This window comes from Somniosus microcephalus, chromosome 5, assembly GCF_052327205.1.
Source record: "Somniosus microcephalus isolate GS21.2 chromosome 5, FLI_Smic_1.0, whole genome shotgun sequence".
Classification (NCBI taxonomy): Eukaryota; Metazoa; Chordata; class Chondrichthyes; order Squaliformes; family Somniosidae; genus Somniosus; species Somniosus microcephalus.
In genome coordinates this window covers 71,574,296-71,593,467 of record NC_140991.1, presented here as the reverse complement: position 1 = coordinate 71,593,467, position 19,172 = coordinate 71,574,296, and the positions used below count along the sequence as shown (strand labels likewise).

The following is a 19,172-nucleotide window of genomic DNA, read 5'->3' as shown; positions in this document are numbered from 1 at the left end:
TGCCTTGTCAAGCCTATTCCATCACATCACTCCTAATACCCACTTACCTTGCAAGCACACCCATCCTTCTCTTTCTATGCACTTCCTCACATCCCCATCTGTAAATCCACCACTGCCACTCATCCTGATCCTTATGCATTTTAATGCCTCTCCCTCACCCTCACCAAATGCACTGCATCCATCAGGTGAAATACATGCCATTACAGCCACTCTTTCCTGTTGCAGGAGAAGAGAGCTCAAAACACGAAGGAGAGGGAGAGAATAGGAGGTGGTCCTCCACAGATCTCACTGCTGACAACTGCAGAGGAGGAAGTCTGGAGATCAGTAGTGTCTCAGCGTCCCTGACCATCGGAGATGGGGACTTCCCAGCTACCTGGTGACAGAATTAAATGTTATCGACCCACATGTCATATAACACTCGGTCATGTTGACTTGATTTCAGCAGCGAGTAAAATATGATCATCTTCATACTGCTAAGTTGCAATAATCTTACCTAGCCAGTACTAATTCATATTTTTTCTCTTCACCAGGGCCTTCATGCATGCAGCAGCCATCGGTGGACCTCGCAGATGACGATTCCTCAGAGGAGCTGATTCCTTCTGAGGTTGCACCGGCACAGGACTCATGCCTACCATGCACCAGCACAGATACTCGCACTTCGGAGGGTCCAGTTAGACAGATATTTGGAATTTCACCTGGTGACTCACAACTCACAAGTTAACAAGAGCAGACAGTGGTGACAGAGAAAACTATGGAGATTCCGTGTCAGAGGGCACAGCCCTCGCCAAGCCTGGCTCAGCTGGACACAGATGCTATATCCCGGGGACCGTCGATGATAGGATAATCATTGAGCAGCAGCAGAAAATCTGCGATGTACTGACGGGCCTTCCACGCACACTGTCCACGATTGCAGAGAGAATGGAGGAGTTCACCTCAAGCATGAGTGGGTTGATGTCACAGGGCATAGCTAGAATGACCAGCTCTGTGGAACATCAATCGTGACAATCAAATGAATCCATGCAGCCTTTGACCATGGCCTTGCAGATTCTAGATGCCAACATGTCTGGCGCCTTAAATAGATTGACAGGCTCCTTAGCCTTGGCCTTACAGTGCGTCACTGATCTGCATCAAGCTGGTCTCCAGCAGAATGGTAGGAGTGAATTACAGCTGGCCCATGAGAGGGATAATGGCGAAAGGGGACATGAAATAGGGAACTCCACTCAAAGCACCCTCACTTCTTACCCGTTGTGCACCCCTCAGTCAGTACCCGACATGCTTCCTCCTCTCCAGATGGCCAAGTCTGCACAGGTGCAGGTGGAGCAGTCTTTGGCGGGGCTCTCATGGGCTCCAAAACCCAGAGTCTCAGCAGTCACATCAGGTATCTAAGGAGCCTGCTTCTACCTCTGCTGATGCCATGGGGGTTGCATTACATAGGAGCGTTAGGGAAAAGGAAGACTAAAGTTTTGTAGTTGCACAAGGTTATGCACATGGATGTATGAGAAAATGTTATGTTGTGAAGTCTCCATACTTCGGTAGAATCGCAAAAAATGTATTACTTTGCACCATTTTACTGTATTGCCCATTCTTGGTTGCTGGGTGGCAACTCGCCTTTTCAGTTGTTTGTTGATGAATGCGAAGACATGAATTGACGGGGACCAATGGGGGTTGTGGAATAAGTGGTTGGTAGCAGGACTGCTTTGTGTCAGTGGGATTGGGGGTTGTAACGATCAATAACATGTCATTCTATAGTGGACACTAGGTGGAGCCGTAGAGCTGTGTAGAGCTGGATATAGCTGTATGTATAAGACTACACTACCCAGCTGTATATATATTAAGACTACATTACCCATGAGGCACTAGGCTACCCACAAGGCAACAGTCAAGATGGAAGCCTCCACAGATACTGTACCAGTCCACATGGCTCAATAAAGTAACTAGCAAAAGCTAGCTGTGTTCATAATAAGAATGTCTAGTTATTAATGAACATAACATGGTACCAGGGTGGTGAAGATCTGCTGAAAATTGTGAAAAGCGACATGGAGAATTTGAATCTCACAGAAAAAATCGACTACAACTGGCAGACTTTTAAACAGCAATTCGAACTCTACATTGCAGCCATCGGATTCGGTACGAAGCCAGACGCAAGGAAGATAGCGTTGCTGCTTACGGTTGCAGGCCCACAGGCGATAGAGGTATTTAGTACATTTGTATTTAATCCAGAGGAGAACAGAGAAAAATTAGAAGATGTGCTAAAAAAAATTTGATGCACATTGCTCTCCCAAAAAGAATGAGACCTATGAAAGATACATCTTCTGTTCTCGGACACAGCAGCAAAATGAGACTTTTGATAGCTTTATAACTGATCTGAAACTGAAAGCACAGACATGTAATTTCTCTGAGCTCAAAGCATCCATGATTCGTGACCAGATTGTGTTTGGTATTCATGATAAAAAAAGTCAGGGAACGTCTGTTGAGAGAAACCGAACTAAATTTGGAAAATGCGGTGAAAATATGCCAAGCCAGCGAGCTAGCTCGAAATCACGCGAAGACTTTCAGTGAAATCAATAATGATGCGAATGTAATGAGTGATAATGCTGCTGTCGGTGCTGTGTCCTACAAGGGGAAGAAACGTGGGCAGAACAGAAATGAAAAGCAATCGGAGGATGAAATTTTTAATTGTAAACGCTGTGGTTACAAACACCAGTTAAGACAATGCCCAGCGTTTGGAAAAATGTGCACAAAGTGTAATGGAAAGAATCACTTTGCCAAACAATGCTTTTCAAAAGTAAAAACAACGAAAGGGCAACAAGTTAATGTGATTGAGGACACTGATTTAAGTGAGACATTTTTTGTAGGAATGGTGTCATGTGACGATATCAAAAAAGATACAGAAAATGTGCAGCCCTCAGAAATGGACAATGCTGAACATAAAGTCAATGCAGTAAAAGTGGACAAATGGATGATCCCACTGCAGATAAATGGAGCATTAGTTACATTGAAACTGGACACTGGGGCAAAAGCAAACTTAATCAGTATGAGTGACATAAAAAATATGAAAGAAAAGCCCAAAATACAGAAAAAGTCAGTACTACTGAAGAGCTATAATGGACAGAAAATAGATAGCTTAGGTGTATGCAGACTTAAAGTGACAGTCAAAGACAAAGTGCATCATCTCATGTTTTCTGTTGTGGCTGAAAGACTTGATTCGATACTAGGTGACAAAGCTTGTGAAGACTTAGAACTGGTCAAGAGAGTCTACCATATAAACTGTGCCATAAGCAGACCAGATGACTCAGGTGATGAAGCAGAGAGCCCATCAAGGATGAAAAGGCCAAAGGGTATCCATGTCTTCAAAAAGCCTAGTTTCTCCAAGAAGAAAGAAAAAGACTTTAAGGTCAAAGAGAAGCCAAAGGAAGAAAAGCACAAAGAGGAAAAACACAAGGAGAAAAAGTCCAAAGATATAACCGCAGCAGATGTTGTTAAGCAGTGGAAAGAGAAAAAGAAAAAGAAGAAGCCTGCACCAGAGCAGGAAGCAGTTCCGGTGGATACTCCGTCTTTCCTCAGGCCAATCTTTGGTGTTCCATTAGCCGAGGCTGCTGAGAGGACTATGCTGTATGATGGGATCCAGCTGCCAGCAGTTTTTCGAGAGTGCATTGACTACATTGAGAGTTATGGCATGAAGAGTGAAGGAAACACTGAAACCCTCTCCAAGCAAAGATCGCAAGGAGACCTCGATCTATACAAGAGCAGATCGATGACAATGCCGCAACTGCATCTTGTCATTCACCGCCAGAACAATCTCATGAAGACACATCAGACTTACCCATGTTCAGAAGATCCACACGTGAAGTAAAAAAGCCTGATAGACTTAATCTTTGAGTACAATGTAAAGCTTTGAAAATGTGTTGACTGTTTTGAAAATGTTTATGTTTATAGAGCACTAACAAAAGTGTTACTGATATTATCTTTATTGTTTTCTTGAAAGTTGATTGATATTGATTTTGTTACACCTCAAAGAAAGGGGGATGTAACGATCAATAACATGTCATTCTATAGTGGACACTAGGTGGAGCCGTAGAGCTGTGTAGAGCTGGATATAGCTGTATGTATAAGACTACACTACCCAGCTGTATATATATTAAAACTACATTACCCATGAGGCACTAGGCTACCCACAAGGCAACAGTCAAGATGGAAGCCTCTACAGATACTGTACCTAGTCCACATGGCTCAATAAAGTAACTAGCAAAAGCTAGCTGTGTTCATAATAAGAATGTCTAGTTATTAATTAACATAACGGGTGGGGGTATGAGAGTGGCCATTGGATGTGGTTGTTACATGGGTCCAGTACCGGTAACTAACTGAACCTTACAGCTATAAGGGAATTCCTGGCATCCCGGGCAACAATGTGAGTGGCTGGTGCTGCAATGGGGGGCGCCATCTTCCTCCTCCTTCTCTTGCTCTTCCTCCTCTTTGGATTCATCCACAGACGATATGTGCTCAGCATCTTGTTCCTCCTGCAGGTCCAACCCTCGATGCTGTGCAATGTTGTGCAGAGTGTAGCACACTACCTGGCTGGTGAGTACTGAAGGGTGCCTCCAGATCTGTCCAGGAACCTGAAGCGCATCTTGAGCATGCTGATCATTTGCTCAATGACACATTTGGTTGTCAACTGACTTTTGTTGTACCACTCTTGGACTTCATTAGTTGGGTTTTTCATGGATGTCATCAGCCAAGTTTGAAGTGTGTATCCTTTGTCTCCTCGCAGGCACCCCTTAAGTCTGCTTGCAGATCCAGAGGTCAGGGAGCTTGGACTGCAGCAGGATGAAAGCCTCATGACAGCTCCCCGGGAATCTGGTGCACACCTGCTTAAACTTTTTCTTGTGGTTGCACACCAGCTGCACATTGATGGGGTGGAACCCCTTGCGGTTTATGAATACTCTTGGTTGATCTTGGGGTGTGCAGACTGCCATGTGTGTGCAGTCGATGATGCCCTGCATCTGCGGGAAGCCATCTAGAGACGCAAACCCAAGCGTTGACTAATTCTGACTGGCATTATCACAGGCTAAGTTGACATAATTGCTGGACCTGGCAAACATCCCATCAGTGACCTGCCTTATGCATTTGTGTGCAGCGAACTGGGAGATACTGAACATGTCTCTGGTCGTGTCCTAGAAGGATTTGGAGGCAAAAGATTGAGGGCAGTGGTCACTTTCACAGCCACTGGTAATGCATGGCCAGCAGGGAGCAGGTCTTCTAGGAGGCTGCAGATGTCTGCTACCACCTGAAGCAACACCTATGCCTACAGAAGCACTGCTCTTCCGGGAGGTCTAGGAAGCTAAGCCTCTGCCTGTACACCCTGTTACGTGGGTATTGCATCCTGCGAGCTCAATCTCTCTGCTGCTCCCCTCTCTGCTCAGCACCTGCAGGTCTCTCAACATCTGGCTGTTGCTGCTGCTAATGGTCACCTTGCTCATCGGCCGAGGTCCAATCTAAGGCAGCCAAGGCGCCATGCATCCTGATCTGAGCCTGAAAACCTCCAAAGTGTAGACACTAACCTCTCACCACAAGTACCCTGAACAAACCCTTTCTCAGTAGTAGGTAAGAAAGCAGCTGTGAGCACCGAGTATTTATTGCAGTATTTGCCTGATTTTTAATAAGCCCCATGAATTATCATTTTGTTCTCACATTGGTTTCAATGGCTAGTTTCATGAAGCCCGGGAAACCCATGGAAGCGCCGTTAAATTCAATTCTATGTTGAAATATCGCTACAATGGAGCGATTAACATATTTAAATTAGTAACCTCCCTCTCTGGAGGGGGTTACATGCAACCTGCCGAACGAGCCTGTATTAAACCCGGAAGTCAACGTGTCGGAGCTGGTTTCCAGACGCGATCACATTTTTGGCCACTTTAACCCGGCACCTAAACCCATGGGCTGCTTCACATTAAAATTCCCCCCTTTGTCTCTTTTTGATCATTTGTAACACCTTTGAGTAAAGTAGCCTTTGTTTGCAGCAGTTCTGCTTTGGTAAAGTGAGCAAAAATACTTAAAGCAGTTCATGCATTTTTCTCCATGCTGATGTTTTTATTTTTTTTCAGGTGAAGTTCGAAAATCAATGAGGCAGCTGGATTTTCTACCATCAATTATTGCATGTCTAGCTCCAGATGGTAATTTTAAATTTCACTTATTATTAGGAATCCACAAATAGCATAATTCTGAGAAATAACATTCCAAAGAGAAAGAATGTGGTTCTGTCTAGATAATTGCTTACATTAACTAACCTATGCTCTGCCAGCAAAAACATCTTGACATCAACTACAAAATTATAATCTAGACTGCTTTTGTTACTAATTAGTACTTTTTGACTACAAAACTCATTTTAAACAGATTCTACTCAATGTTTTAAAAGAAGTTATAGTCAAAGCTATATAATTATCAACCTCCAAAGTTTTTATAATGCCCATATTTTTATTTATATGGATCCTCCGTGTAGCCTTTCATTCCACTTGTTGATGCAGGGTAGACTGGAGTGGAGTTACTAAAATGACATACGAGAAGATAAGGAATAATCAAAGATGAGGAAAGGCCAGTCAGCCCATCAAGCTTGTCCTTCTCGTATTTTAACTTGACCAGTCTAGCATCCGGCTGTGTCTTGAACTCCTGAATGGTTTTTATTGTACTTGGCAGATCATTCCAAATGTTTATCACCCCTGGCGTAAAGAAATTTTTCTAAGACCTGTTTTAAATTTACTATTCAATAAGATTAGTTAAGGCAATAAATCTAAATTGAAGTAATATTACCTTTTTATATAGTTAATATACATTGTTACAATATTAACTCGGAGACACGTTGGGAGCGTTTGTGTGGGAAACCCGGAAGAAAGTTCAGTGCGCCTGTCAGTAGCTTTTTCACTCAGCCAGCTCGTTAGAATTTTACTACCGGGTTTGGCGTCCAGTGTGCAGCAGCAGGCGTGATGAGCACCTACATGACGTGATCTCAACTCCAGTATTTAAAGGGCCAATCGAAAGATGGAATTTGGAGGAATTGGAGTTGGATACAACAGAAGAAGAAGTTTAAGAATGCATTCCAGATGGGCAAAGGCTGCACTGATGCCTCGCTTGATGTGCTGCTGGGGTCAGGGAAGAGCCAGAGAGAGATACTGTTCCCCAGCAATGGGAGGAAGAAACCTGTTGCTGACACCAAGAAGACATGGCTCAAGGTGGCCCTGGAGATCAGCAGCAGGAGCGCTGTGCCATGCTCATGGATTCAGTGCAGGCAGCGCTTTAATGACCTAACCAGGTCTGGAAAGGTGAGTACAGTTGCACATTTTCCTACATCCTGCTGTGCACATCACCCCACCCTCTCACTCTGCCTTGTCCAGCCTACTCCATCACATCATTCCTCACACCCACTTACAGTGCAAGCACACCCATCCTTCTCTTTCTATGCACTTTCTCACATCCCCATCTATCCCTCCACCACTGCCACTCACCCTGATCCTTATGCAATGTGATGCCTCTCCCTGATAGTCACCCTCACCAAATGCACTGCATCCATCAGGTGAACACACGCCATTACAGTCAGTCATAGATCTGTTCTTTCCCTTGTTGCAGGAGAAGAGACCACAGAACACGAGGGAACGGGAAAGAACCAGAGGTGGGCCTCCACAGATTTTCCAGCTCACAAATGCAGAAGACAGGACATCGCGCTGGAGACCAGTGGAGTTATGATGTTCCTGGCCGTTGGAGATGGGGAGACGGGGACCTACCAGCTACTTGGTGACACAATTAAATATCAATGACCCACATGTCATACGGCACTAACTAGTAAAATTGAAGTCAATGGGAATCGGGGAAAACTGTCCACTGGCTGGAGTCATACCTAGCAAAAAGGAAGATGGTTGTGGTTGTTGGAGGCCAATCACCTCAGCCCAGGACATCGCTGCAGGAGTTCCTCGGGGCAGTGTCTTAGGCTCAACCATCTTCAGCTGCTTCATCAATGACCTTCCCTCCATCATAATGTCAGAAGTGGGGATGTTCGCTGATGATTGCACAGTGTTCAGTTCCATTCGCAACTCCTCAGATAATGAAGCAGTCCATGCCTGCATGTAGCAAGACCTGGACGACATTCAGACTTGGGGTGATAAGTGGCAAGTAACATTTGTGCCAGGCAACGACAATCTCCAACAAGAGAAAGCCTAACCACCTGCCCTTGACATTCAATGGCATTACCATTGCCGAATTCCCTACCATCAACATCCTGGAGGTCACAATTGACCAGAGCTTAACTGGACTGAGATAGTTAGATTTTTGGCCTCTAGTGGAAACAAGGGATATGGAGATCGGGTGGCAAAGTGAAGTTGAGGTCTAAGATCAGCCATGATCTTATTGAATGCCGGAGCAGGCTCAAAGGGCCATATGGCCTACTCCTGCTCCTATTTCTTATGTTCTTATGGACCAGCCACATAAATACTATGGCTACAAAAGCAGGTCAGAGGCTGGGTATTCTGTGACGAGTGACTCACCTCAACTATAAGAAAAGATATACTTGCTCTCGAGGCAGTTCAGAGAAGGTTCACTCGGTTGATTCCGGAGATGAGGGGGTTGACGTATGAGGAAAGGTTAAGTAGGTTGGGTCTCTACTCATTGGAGTTCAGAAGAATGAGAGGCGATCTTATCGAAACATATAAGATTGTGAGGGGGCTTGATCGGGTGGATTCGGTGAGGATGTTTCCACTGATGGGTGAGACTAGAACTAGGGGGCATAATCTTAGAATAAGGGGCTGCCGTTTCAAAACTGAGATGAGGAGAAACTTCTTCACTCAGAGGGTAGTAAATCTATGGAATTTGCTACCCCAGAGAGCTGTGGAAGCTGCAACATTAAATACATTTAAAACGGAGATAGACAGTTACCTAGCAGATAAGGGAATTAGGGGTTACGGGGAGAGGGCAGGGAAGTGGACGTGAGTCTAGGTTCGGATCAGCCATGATCCTATTGAATGGCGGAGCAGGCCCGAGGGGCCGTATGGCCCACTCCTGCTCCTACTTCTTATGTTCTTATATTCTTACTGACTCCCTAAACCTTTCCACCATCTACAAGGCGCAAGTCAGGAGTGTGATGGAATATTCTCCACTTGCCTGGATGAGTGCAGCTCCAACAACACTCAAGAAGCTCGACAACATCCAGGACAAAGCAGCCTGCTTGATTGGCACCCCATCCACCACCTTAAACATTCATTCCCTCCACCACCAGTGCACCTTGATGGCAGTGTGTACCATCTACAAGATGCACTGCAGTAGCTCGCCAAGGCTTCTTCAACAGCACCTTCCAAACCTGCAAACTCTACTACCTAGAAGGCCAAGGACAGCAGGCGCATGGGAATACCACCGCTTCCAAGTTCCCCTCCAAGTCACACAACAAATTAACTTAGAAATATATCGCCGTTCCTTCATCGTCGCTGGGTCAAAATCCTGGAACTCCATCCCTAACAGCACTGTGGGAGTACCTTCACCACACGGACTGCAACGGTTCAAGAAGGTGGCTCACCACCACCTTCTCGAGGGCAATTAGGGATGGACAATAAATGCTGGCCTTGCCAGCGACGCCCACATCCGATGAACGAATTAAAAAAAATTTGGGGCACACACTTTAGGAAGGATGTCATGGCCTTACAGAGGCTGCAGAAGAGATTTACTAGAACGGTACCATGGATGGGGGACTTCAGTTATGTGGAGGCGCTGGAGAGACTGGGATTGTTCTCATAAGAGCAGATTTGATAGAGGTGTTAAAAATAATGAAGGATTTGATATAAAGAGAAATTGTTTCCTGTGGTAGAAGGGTTGATAACCAGATGACATAGATTTAAGGTGATTGGCAAAAGAACTAGAGGCGACATGAGGAAACATTTTTTTACACGGCGAGTTGTTGTGATCTGGAATGCACTTCCTGAAACGGTGGTGGATGCAGATTTAATAGTAACATTCAAAAGGGAATTGGATAAATACTTGAAGGGAAAACATTTATGGGGCTATGGGGAAAGAGCAGGGGAGTGGGATTAATTGGATAGCTCTTCGAAAGAGCAGGCACAGGCACGATGGGCTGAATCACCTCCTGTGCTGCATCATTCTGTCATTCTATGATTTATTATCCAAGCAGTGTGCGGCCTCCTTATTCTTCCTACCAAAATGCACCACCTCACACTTATCTATATTGAAATTCATTTGCCAATTACATGCCTATTCTGCAAGTTTATTAATGTCTTTTTGTGATTTGTCACAATCTTCCTCAGTATTAACTATACTCCCCAATTTGTTGCCGTCCTATACTCCCCAATTTGTTGCCGTCAGCAAAGTTTGCGACTCCCAAGACCAAATCGTTAATGTAAATTGTGAACAACAGTGGTCCCAGCACCGAGCTCTGTGGAACACCACTTTCCATTTTCTTCCAGTCTGAGTAGCTACGCTTAACCCCTAATCTGTTTTCTGTTTTGTAGCCAGCTTTCTATTCATTCTGCTACTTGTCCCCTGACTCCAACTTAGTCATGTGTCTACTATGCGGTCCTTATTGAAGACCTTTTGAAAATCCAAGTATATTACATCTGCATTATCCTTGTCTGCCCTTTCTGTTACTTTTTCAAAGAATTCAGTAAGGTTGGTCAAGCATGACCTTCCCTTTTGAAATCTGTGCTGACTACTCTTCATTATATTTTCAGTTTTTCTATCACATCTTTGAGTAAAGATTCCATTATCTTTCCTCCCACTGACATTAAGCTAAATGGTATATAATTCTCGGGACTTGTTCAATCTCCAGTTTTAAATAAAGGAATAACATTCTTCTTCTTCTTAGGCAGTCCCTTGGAACCGAGGATGACTTGCTTCCACATTAAAAATGAGTTTGCAGGTGACTGATTAGTCCAATGCGGGACCTACAGTCTCTGTCACAGGTGGGGCAGACGGTGGTTGAAGGGGCGGGTGGGTGGGGTGCTTGGGTTGACGTGCGCTCCTTGCGCTGCCTGCGTTTGGCTTCTGCTTGCTCGCAGCGAAGAGACTCGAGGTGTTCGGTGCCTTCCCGGATGCTTCTCCTCCCAGGTGTCAGTGGGGATGTTACACTTTTTCAAGGAGGCTTTGAGGGTGTCCTTGAAGCGTTTCCTCTGCCCACCTAGGGCTCTCTTGCCGTGCCGGAGCTCCGAGTAGAGCGCTTGTTTTGGGAGTCTCATATCGGGCATGCAGACAATGTGACCCGTCCATCGGAGCTGATTGGGCGTGGTCAAAGCTTCGATGCTGGGGATGTTGGCCTGAGCAAGAACACTGACATTGGTGCGCCTATCCTGCCAATGGATTTGCAGGATCTTGCGGAGGCAGCGTTGGTGGTACCTCTCCAGTGCTTTGAGGTGCCTGCTGTACATGGTCCATGTCTCTGAGGCATACAACAGGGCGGGTATCACTGCTGCCCTGTAGACCATGAGCTTAGTGCCGGGTTTGAGGTCCTGGTCTTCAAACACTCTCTTCCTCAGGCGGCTGAAGGCTGCACTGGCACACTGAAGGTGGTGTTGGACTTCGTCGTCGACGTCTGCCCTTGTTGACAGTAGGCTCCCGAGGTATGGAAAGTGGTCCAATTTGTCCAAGGCCTTGTCGTGGATTTTGATAAAGGAATAACATTAGCTGTCTGCCAGTCCTCTGGCACTATTAGGCAAACTAACTATTCAATACTTCTGCCATTCGTTGTCATTATCTGTGAGTTTATCTTGTACATCCCTTAGTGATCCTATCCCTATCCTGATTTTTCTTTTGTTATTTATGCATCTGTAGAATACTTTACTATTTCTTTTTATATTCATTGATAATGTAATTTTGTAGTTCCTCTTTGCTTTCCTAATTTCTTTTTTACTTCTTCCTATCCTTTTCATATTGCCTTTTATCATCCTCTCCTTTATTGTCTATGTACTTTTCTTTAGTTTCAATTTTGCCCTTATGTCTTTATTCATCCATGTTATTTCATAGTGTCATAGAGTTATACAGCACAGAAAGAGGCCCTTCGGCCCATCGTGCCTGCGCCAGCCATCAAGCCCTGTCTATTCTAATCCCATTTTCCAGCACTTGGTCCGTAGCCTTGTATGCTATGGCGTTTGAAGTGCCCATCTAAATGCTTCTTGAATGTTGTGAGGGCTCCTGCCTCTACCACCCTTTCAGGCAGTGAGTTCCAGACTCCAACCACCCTCTGGATGAAGAAGTTTTTCCTCAAATCCCCTCTAAACCTCCTGCCCCTTACCTTGAAACTATGCCCCCTGGTTACTGACCCTTCTACTAAGGGGAAAAGTTCCTTTCTATCTACGCTATCTATGCCCCTCATAATTTTGTATACCTCAATCAGGTCCCCCCTCAGCCTTCTCTGCTCTAAGGAAAACAACCCCAGCCTGTCCAGTCTCTCTTCATAGCTGAAATGCTCCAGCCCAGGTAACATCTTGGTGAATCTCCTCTGCACCCTCTCCAATGCAATCACATCCTTCCTATAGTGTGGCGACCAGAACTGCACACAGTATTCCAGCTGTGGCCTAACTAGCATTTTGTACAGCTCCATCATAACCTCCCTGCTCTTATATTCTATGCCTCGGCTAATGAAGGCAAGTATCCCATATGCCTTTTTAACCACCTTATCTACTTGTCCTGCTGCCTTCAGGGATCTATGTACATGCACACCAAGGTCCCTCTGATCCTCTGTCCTTCCTAGGGTCGTGCCATTCATTGTCTTGCCTTGTTAGTCCTCCCAAAATGCATCACCTCACACTTTTCAGGTTTAAATTCCATTTGCCACTGTTCTGCCCATCTGACCAACCGTCTATATCGTCCTGTAGCCTGAGGCTTCCCTCCACCAATTTTTGTGTCATCTGTGAACTTACTGATCATACCTCCTACATTCATATCTAAATCATTAATGTACACTACAAACAGAAAGGGACCCAGCACCGATCCCTGCAGTACACCACTGGACACAGACTTCCAGTCACAAAAACAAACTTCGACCATCACCCTTTGCCTCCTGCCACTAAGCCAATTTTGGATCCAATGTGCCAAATTGCCCTGGATCCCTTGGGCCCTTCTTACCTTCTTGACCAGTCTCCCATGCGGGACTTTGTCAAAAACCTTACTGAAGTCGATGTAGACTACATCAACTGCACTACCCTCATCCACACACCTAGTCACCCCGTCGAAAAATTCAGTCAAATTGGTTAGACATGATCTCCCCCTGACAAAGCCATGCTGACTATCCTTGATTAATCCTTGCCTCTCCAAGTGGAGACTAATTCTGTCACTCAGAATTTTTTCCAATAATTTCCCTACCACTGATGTTAGGCTCACTGGCCTGTAATTCCCTGGTTTATCCCTACTACCCTTCTTGAATAATGGTACTACGTTAGCTGTCCTCCAGTCCTCTGGCACCTCCCCTGTGGCCAGAGAGGTTCTGAAAATTTGTGTCAGAGCCCCTGCAATCTCCTCCCTTGCCTCACACAGCAGCCTGGGATACATCTCGTCTTGGCCTGGGGATTTATCCACTTTTAAGCCCACTAAAACCGCTAGTACCTCCTCCCTCTTAATACTAATTTGTTCAAGTATATCACAATCCCCCTGCCTGATTTCTATGCCTACATCGTCCTGCTCCATATTGAACACAGATGCAAAATATTAATTTAAAACCTCACCTACATCTTCCGGCTCTACACACAGATTGCCACTTTGGTCCCTAATGGGCCCTACTCTTTCCCTGGTTATCCTCTTGCCCTTAATATACTTATAAAACACCTTGGGATTTTCCTTTATTTTACCCGCCAATGTTTTTTCATGCCCCCTCTTCGCTCTCCTAATTTCTTTTTTAAGTACCCCCCTGCACTTTCTATGCTCCTCTAGGGCTTCTACTGTTTTTAGTCCTTTGTATCTGCCAAACGCCTCCTTTTTTTCCCTAATCCATTCTTGTATATCCCTGGACATCCAGGGTTCTCTTGACTTGTTGGTCCCACCCTTGACCTTTACGGGAACATGTTGGCGCTGTACTCTCTCTATTTCCTTTCTGAATGACTCACACTGCTCTGATGTGGATTTTCCTACAAGTAGCTGATCCCAGTCCACTTTGGCCAGATCCTGCCTTATATTAAAGTCGGCCTTCCCCCAATTTAGAACCTTTATTTCCGGTCCATCTTTGTCCTTTTCCATGACTACCTTAAATCTCACCGAATTATGGTCACTGCCACCAAAATGCTCTCCTACTGACAGTTCTACCACTTGCCCGGCTACATTCCCTAGAATTATGTCCAGTACTGCCCCCTCTCTTGTAGGACTTTCTACATGCTGGCTCAAAAAGCTCTCCTGGATGCACTTTAAGAATTCTGCACCCTCTAAGCCTTTCACACTCTGACTATCCCAGTTAATATTGGGGAAGTTGAAATCCCCTACTATTATTACCCTATTATTTCTACACTTCTCTGAGATTTGCCTACATATCTGTTCCTCTATCTCCCCCTGATTGTTTGGGGCCTATAGTACACTCCCAGCAAAGTGCTTGCCCCCTTTTTGTTTTTAAGTTCTACCCATGTGGCCTCATTAGAGGAACCTGCTAAGATATCATCCCTCCTTACTGCAGTAATTGACTCCTTGATTAATATTGCGACACCCCCTCCTCTTTTACACTTCCCTCTGTCTTGCCTGAAGATTCTATACCCTGGAATATTGAGCTGCCAGTTCTGCCCCTCCCTCAACCATGTCTCTGTATTAGGAACAATATCATACTCCCATGTGTTCATCAACACCTTCAATTCACCTGCCTTACTCGCAAGACTCCTTGCATTGAAATAAATGCCATTATTGGCTAGTTTGTTCTTAGTTTTTCGAGGAATATATGTCGCCTGAACCCTATTGATCAACATTTTAAATATTTCACACTGCTGTTCTGTCTCTTTGTTTGTCAACAATTTTTTCCAGTTTACCTTCCATTTACTGAGATCCCTTCTCATCTCAAAATTAGCTTTTTTCCAATATATTACTTTGGTCTTTGTCTTACTTATGTTTTTCTTAATCATTATTTTTAACCTTATTACGTTATGATCGCTGTTGCCTAGATGTTTCCCTACGCTTACTTCTCTTATCTGCTCTGGTTTACTTTGCATTGCTAGATCCAGCTGTGATTCCTCTCTGGTTGGGCTTCTTACATGTTGATAAGAAAGGAGTCCTGAAACACTTTAAAAACTTAATTCCCTTTTCCCCTTTCCCTACCTCTTTACAGTTCATTTGGGGGTAGTTGAAATCTCCCATGATCATTATACTATGGGGGGAAATTGGCTCATGCCCTCTTTGGTGCGATAACTTAGCCGGGGCGCTACTTTTACGGCCTCAATAAAATTCAATGGCAGCGCCCCAAGCAGGAGGCGGGGCGCTACTGGAATTGCTCCCCCCTCCCTCTTGGGGCGCTCCCATGGAATATCGCGGCACTATGTGCAGCAGTACCACGTGCCTCCCTCCCCTGACTAAAGGGGAAGGGCCTAACGCAGCACGCCCCGGGGACCTGCTGGCCCACCAGGGAGTGGGGTGCCAGCAAAAGAGCCCGGCACACAAGAGGAGCGCCAGGCTGACGGATTGTGGCCGGCACCCCGCAGTAGGAGGCCAGGGGGGCAGGTGCTGGCAGGTGGCCCTAAAGAAAAATGTCCGCCCAGCACCTGCCCTTTAATTATCGCCGCCCCGGCCGCCAAAACGTCCCCCTGACCCTGTCGGACATAGAGTCCGGCGGTAGCTTAGGAGCCACAAGCCAAGTTTGCGGCCGGGCTGCAAGCGGGGCGCTGCGCACAGCGATGATGTCATCGATGAATTTTGCGGGAGGCATTAGCGGCGCCGCGCCCAGGCGCTAGTTGCTTTGCGCTCCGTTAGCGCCCCTAACGGGAGGCACAAAGCAACCGAATTTTTCCCCCTATGCTTTTTACTCCTTTCAAAGATTTGTTTACATATTTCTTCCTCCACTATTCCATCACCCCCGACACCATCTCACCTTCTCCCGGCACCTTCTCACATAAGCGCAGGTGATGCAACACCTGTCCTTTCACCTCCTCCCTGCCCACCATCCAGGGTCCCAAACACTCCTTCCAGGTGAAACAGTGATCTACTTGTACTTCTTCCAGCTTAGTATACTGTATTTGCCACTCACTATGTAGTCTCCTCTATACTGGGGAGACCAAACGCAGATTGGGTGACACTTTGCATAACACCTCCGTTCAGTCCACAAACGGGACCCTGAGCTTTCGGTCACTTACCACTTTAATTCTCCATCCCATTCCCACTCTGACCTCTCTTTCCTCTGGCTCCTACATTGTTTCAATGAAGCTCAATGCAAGCTCGAGGTACAGCACCTCCATCTTTCGATTAGGGGCTTTATAGCCTTTGGGCCTAAACATTGAATTGAACAACTTTAGATCATAACCACTGCTCCCATTTTCTCAGACAGCAGATGCTGGTAATGGTTCTGTGGTTACCAATTACACCTCCTCTAGACCTATCTTTGTTTCTTTATTATCCCATTCCGGGGTACAGAATCTTCAGGCGAGACAGAGGGGGAGGTATAAGAGGCGGGGGTGTCGCAATATTAATTAAGGAGTCAATTACTGCAGTAAGGAGGGATGATATATTAGCAGGTTCCTCTAATGAGGCCATATGGGTGGAGCTTAAAAACAAAAAGGGGGCAAGCACTTTGCTGGGAGTGTACTATAGGCCTCCAAATAGTCAGGGGGAGATAGAGGAACAGATATGTAGGCAAATCTCAGAGAAATGTGCAAATAATAGGGTAATAATAATGGGGGATTTCAACTTCCCCAATATTAACTGGGATAGTCAGAGTGTGAAAGGCTCAGAGGGTGTAGAATTCTTAAAGTGCATCCAGGAGAGCTTTTTGAGCCAGCATGTAGAAAGTCCTACAAGAGAGGGGGCGGTACTGGACCTAATTCTAGGGAATGTGGCCGGCCAAGTGGAAAAAGTGCTAGTAGGTGAGCACTTTGGTGACAGTGACCATAATATGGTAAGATTTAAGGTGGTCATGGAAAAGGACAGGGATGGGCCGGAAATAAAGGTTCTAAATTGGGGGAAGGCCGATTTTAATAGGATAAGGCAGGATCTGGCCAAAATGGACTGGGATCAGCTACTTGTAGGAAAATCCGCATCGGAGCAATGGGAGGCTTTCAGAAGGGAGATTGAGATCATACAATGGCAACATGTTCCCGTAAAGGTCAAGGGTGGTTCCAAAAACCACAGGGAACCTTGGATGTCAGGGGATATACGAGAATGGATTAGGAAAAAAAGGAGGGCTTTTGGCAGATACGAAAGGCTAAAGACGGAGGAAGCCCTAGAGGAGTACAAAAAGTGCAGGGGGATACTTAAAAAAGAAATTAGGAGATCAAGGAGGGGCCATGAAATAACACTGGCGAGCAAAATAAAGGAAAATCCTAAGATGTTTTATAAGTATATTAAGGGTAAGAGGATAACTAGGGAAAAAATAGGGCTCATTAGGGACAAAAGTGGCAATCTGTGTGTGGAGCCGGAAGATGTAGGAGGGGTTCTAAATGAATTTTTTGCATCTGTTTTCACTATGGAGAAGGACGATGTAGACATAGAAATAGGGCGGGGGGACTGTGATATGCTCGAACATATTAACATCGAGAGGGAGGAGGTATTGGCGGTTTTAGCTGGCCTAAAAATGGATAAATCCCCAGGCCCGGATGAAATGTATCCCAGGCTGCTGTGTGAGGCAAAGGAAGAGATTGCGGGGGCTCTAACACATATATTCAGGACCTCTCTGGCCACAGGGGATGTGCCAGAGGACTGGAGAACCGCTAATGTAGTACCATTATTCAAGAAGGGTAGTAGGGAAAAACCGGAGAACTACAGGCCAGTGAGCCTAACATCAGCGGTAGGAAAATTATTGGAAAAAATTCTGAGGGACAAAATTTGTCTCCACTTGGAGAGGCAAGGATTAATCAGGGATAGTCAACATGGCTTTGTCAAGGGAAGATCATGTCTGACTAATTTGATTGAATTTTTTGAGGGGGTGACTAGGTGTGTGGATGAGGGTAACGCAGTGGATGTGGTATACATGGATTTCAGTAAGGCCTTCGATAAAGTCCCGCACAGGAGACTGGTCAAGAAGGTAAGAGCCCATGGAATCCAGGGTGCCTTGGCACATTGGATACAAAACTGGCTTAGTGGCAGAAGGCAGAGGGTGATGGTCGAAGGTTGTTTTTGTGACTGGAAGCCTGTGGCCAGTGGGGTACCACAGGGATCGGTGCTGGGTCCCTTGCTGTTTGTGGTCTACATTAATGACTTGGATATGAATGTAAAAGGTATGATCAGTAAGTTCACGGATGATACAAAAATTGGTAGGGTGGTAAATAGCGAGGAGGGTAGCCTCAGTCTGCAGGACGATATAGATGGGTTGGTCAGATGGGCGGAACAGTGGCAAATGGAATTCAACCCAGAAAAGTGCGAGGTGATGCACTTTGGGGGGACTAACAAGGCAAGGGAATACACAATGAATGGAAAGACCCTAGGCAAGACGGAGGGTCAGAGGGATCTGGGTGTGCAAGTACACAGATCCCTGAAGGCGGCGGAACAGGTGGATAAGGTGGTAAAAAAGGCATATGGGATACTTGCCTTCATTAGCCGAGGCATTGAATATAAGAGCAAGGAGGTTATGATGGAGCTGTATAAAACACTGGTTAGGCCACAGCTGGAATACTGTGTGCAATTCTGGTCGCCACACTACAGGAAGGATGTGATCGCGTTAGAGAGGGTGCAGAGGAGGTTCACCAGGATGTTACCAGGGCTGGAGCGCTTCAGCTATGAAGAGAGATTGGGCAGATTGGGTTTGTTTTCCTTGGAGCAGAGGAGGCTGAGGGGGGACATGATTGAGGTGTACAAAATTATGAGGGGCATAGATAGGATGGATGCTGAGGAGCTTTTTCCCTTAGTAGAGGGGTCAATAACTAGGGGGCATAGATTCAAGGTAAAGGGCGGGAGGTTTAGAGGGGATTTGAGAAAGAACTTTTTCACCCAGAGGGTGGTTGGAGTCTGGAACTCACTGCCTGAAAGGATTGTGGAGGCAGGAACCCTCACAACATTTAAGCAGCATTTGGATGAGCACTTGA

At 45.7% G+C, this 19,172-nt stretch overlaps 1 protein-coding gene across 4 annotated transcripts in view; it reads left to right on the top strand.

Annotated features, from left to right (window-relative positions):
* The window catches only part of armc3 (armadillo repeat containing 3), a 303,201-nt gene that overhangs the window by 71,311 nt on the left and 212,718 nt on the right, over positions 1 to 19,172 (top strand). For all 4 annotated transcript variants that reach the window (XM_085987770.1, XM_085987769.1, XM_085987767.1 and 1 more), the window contains exon 5: positions 6,102 to 6,170. In XM_085987770.1, coding sequence (XP_085843896.1) covers positions 6,102 to 6,170 — 69 coding nt within the window. The remainder of the gene's footprint in view (positions 1 to 6,101; positions 6,171 to 19,172) is intronic.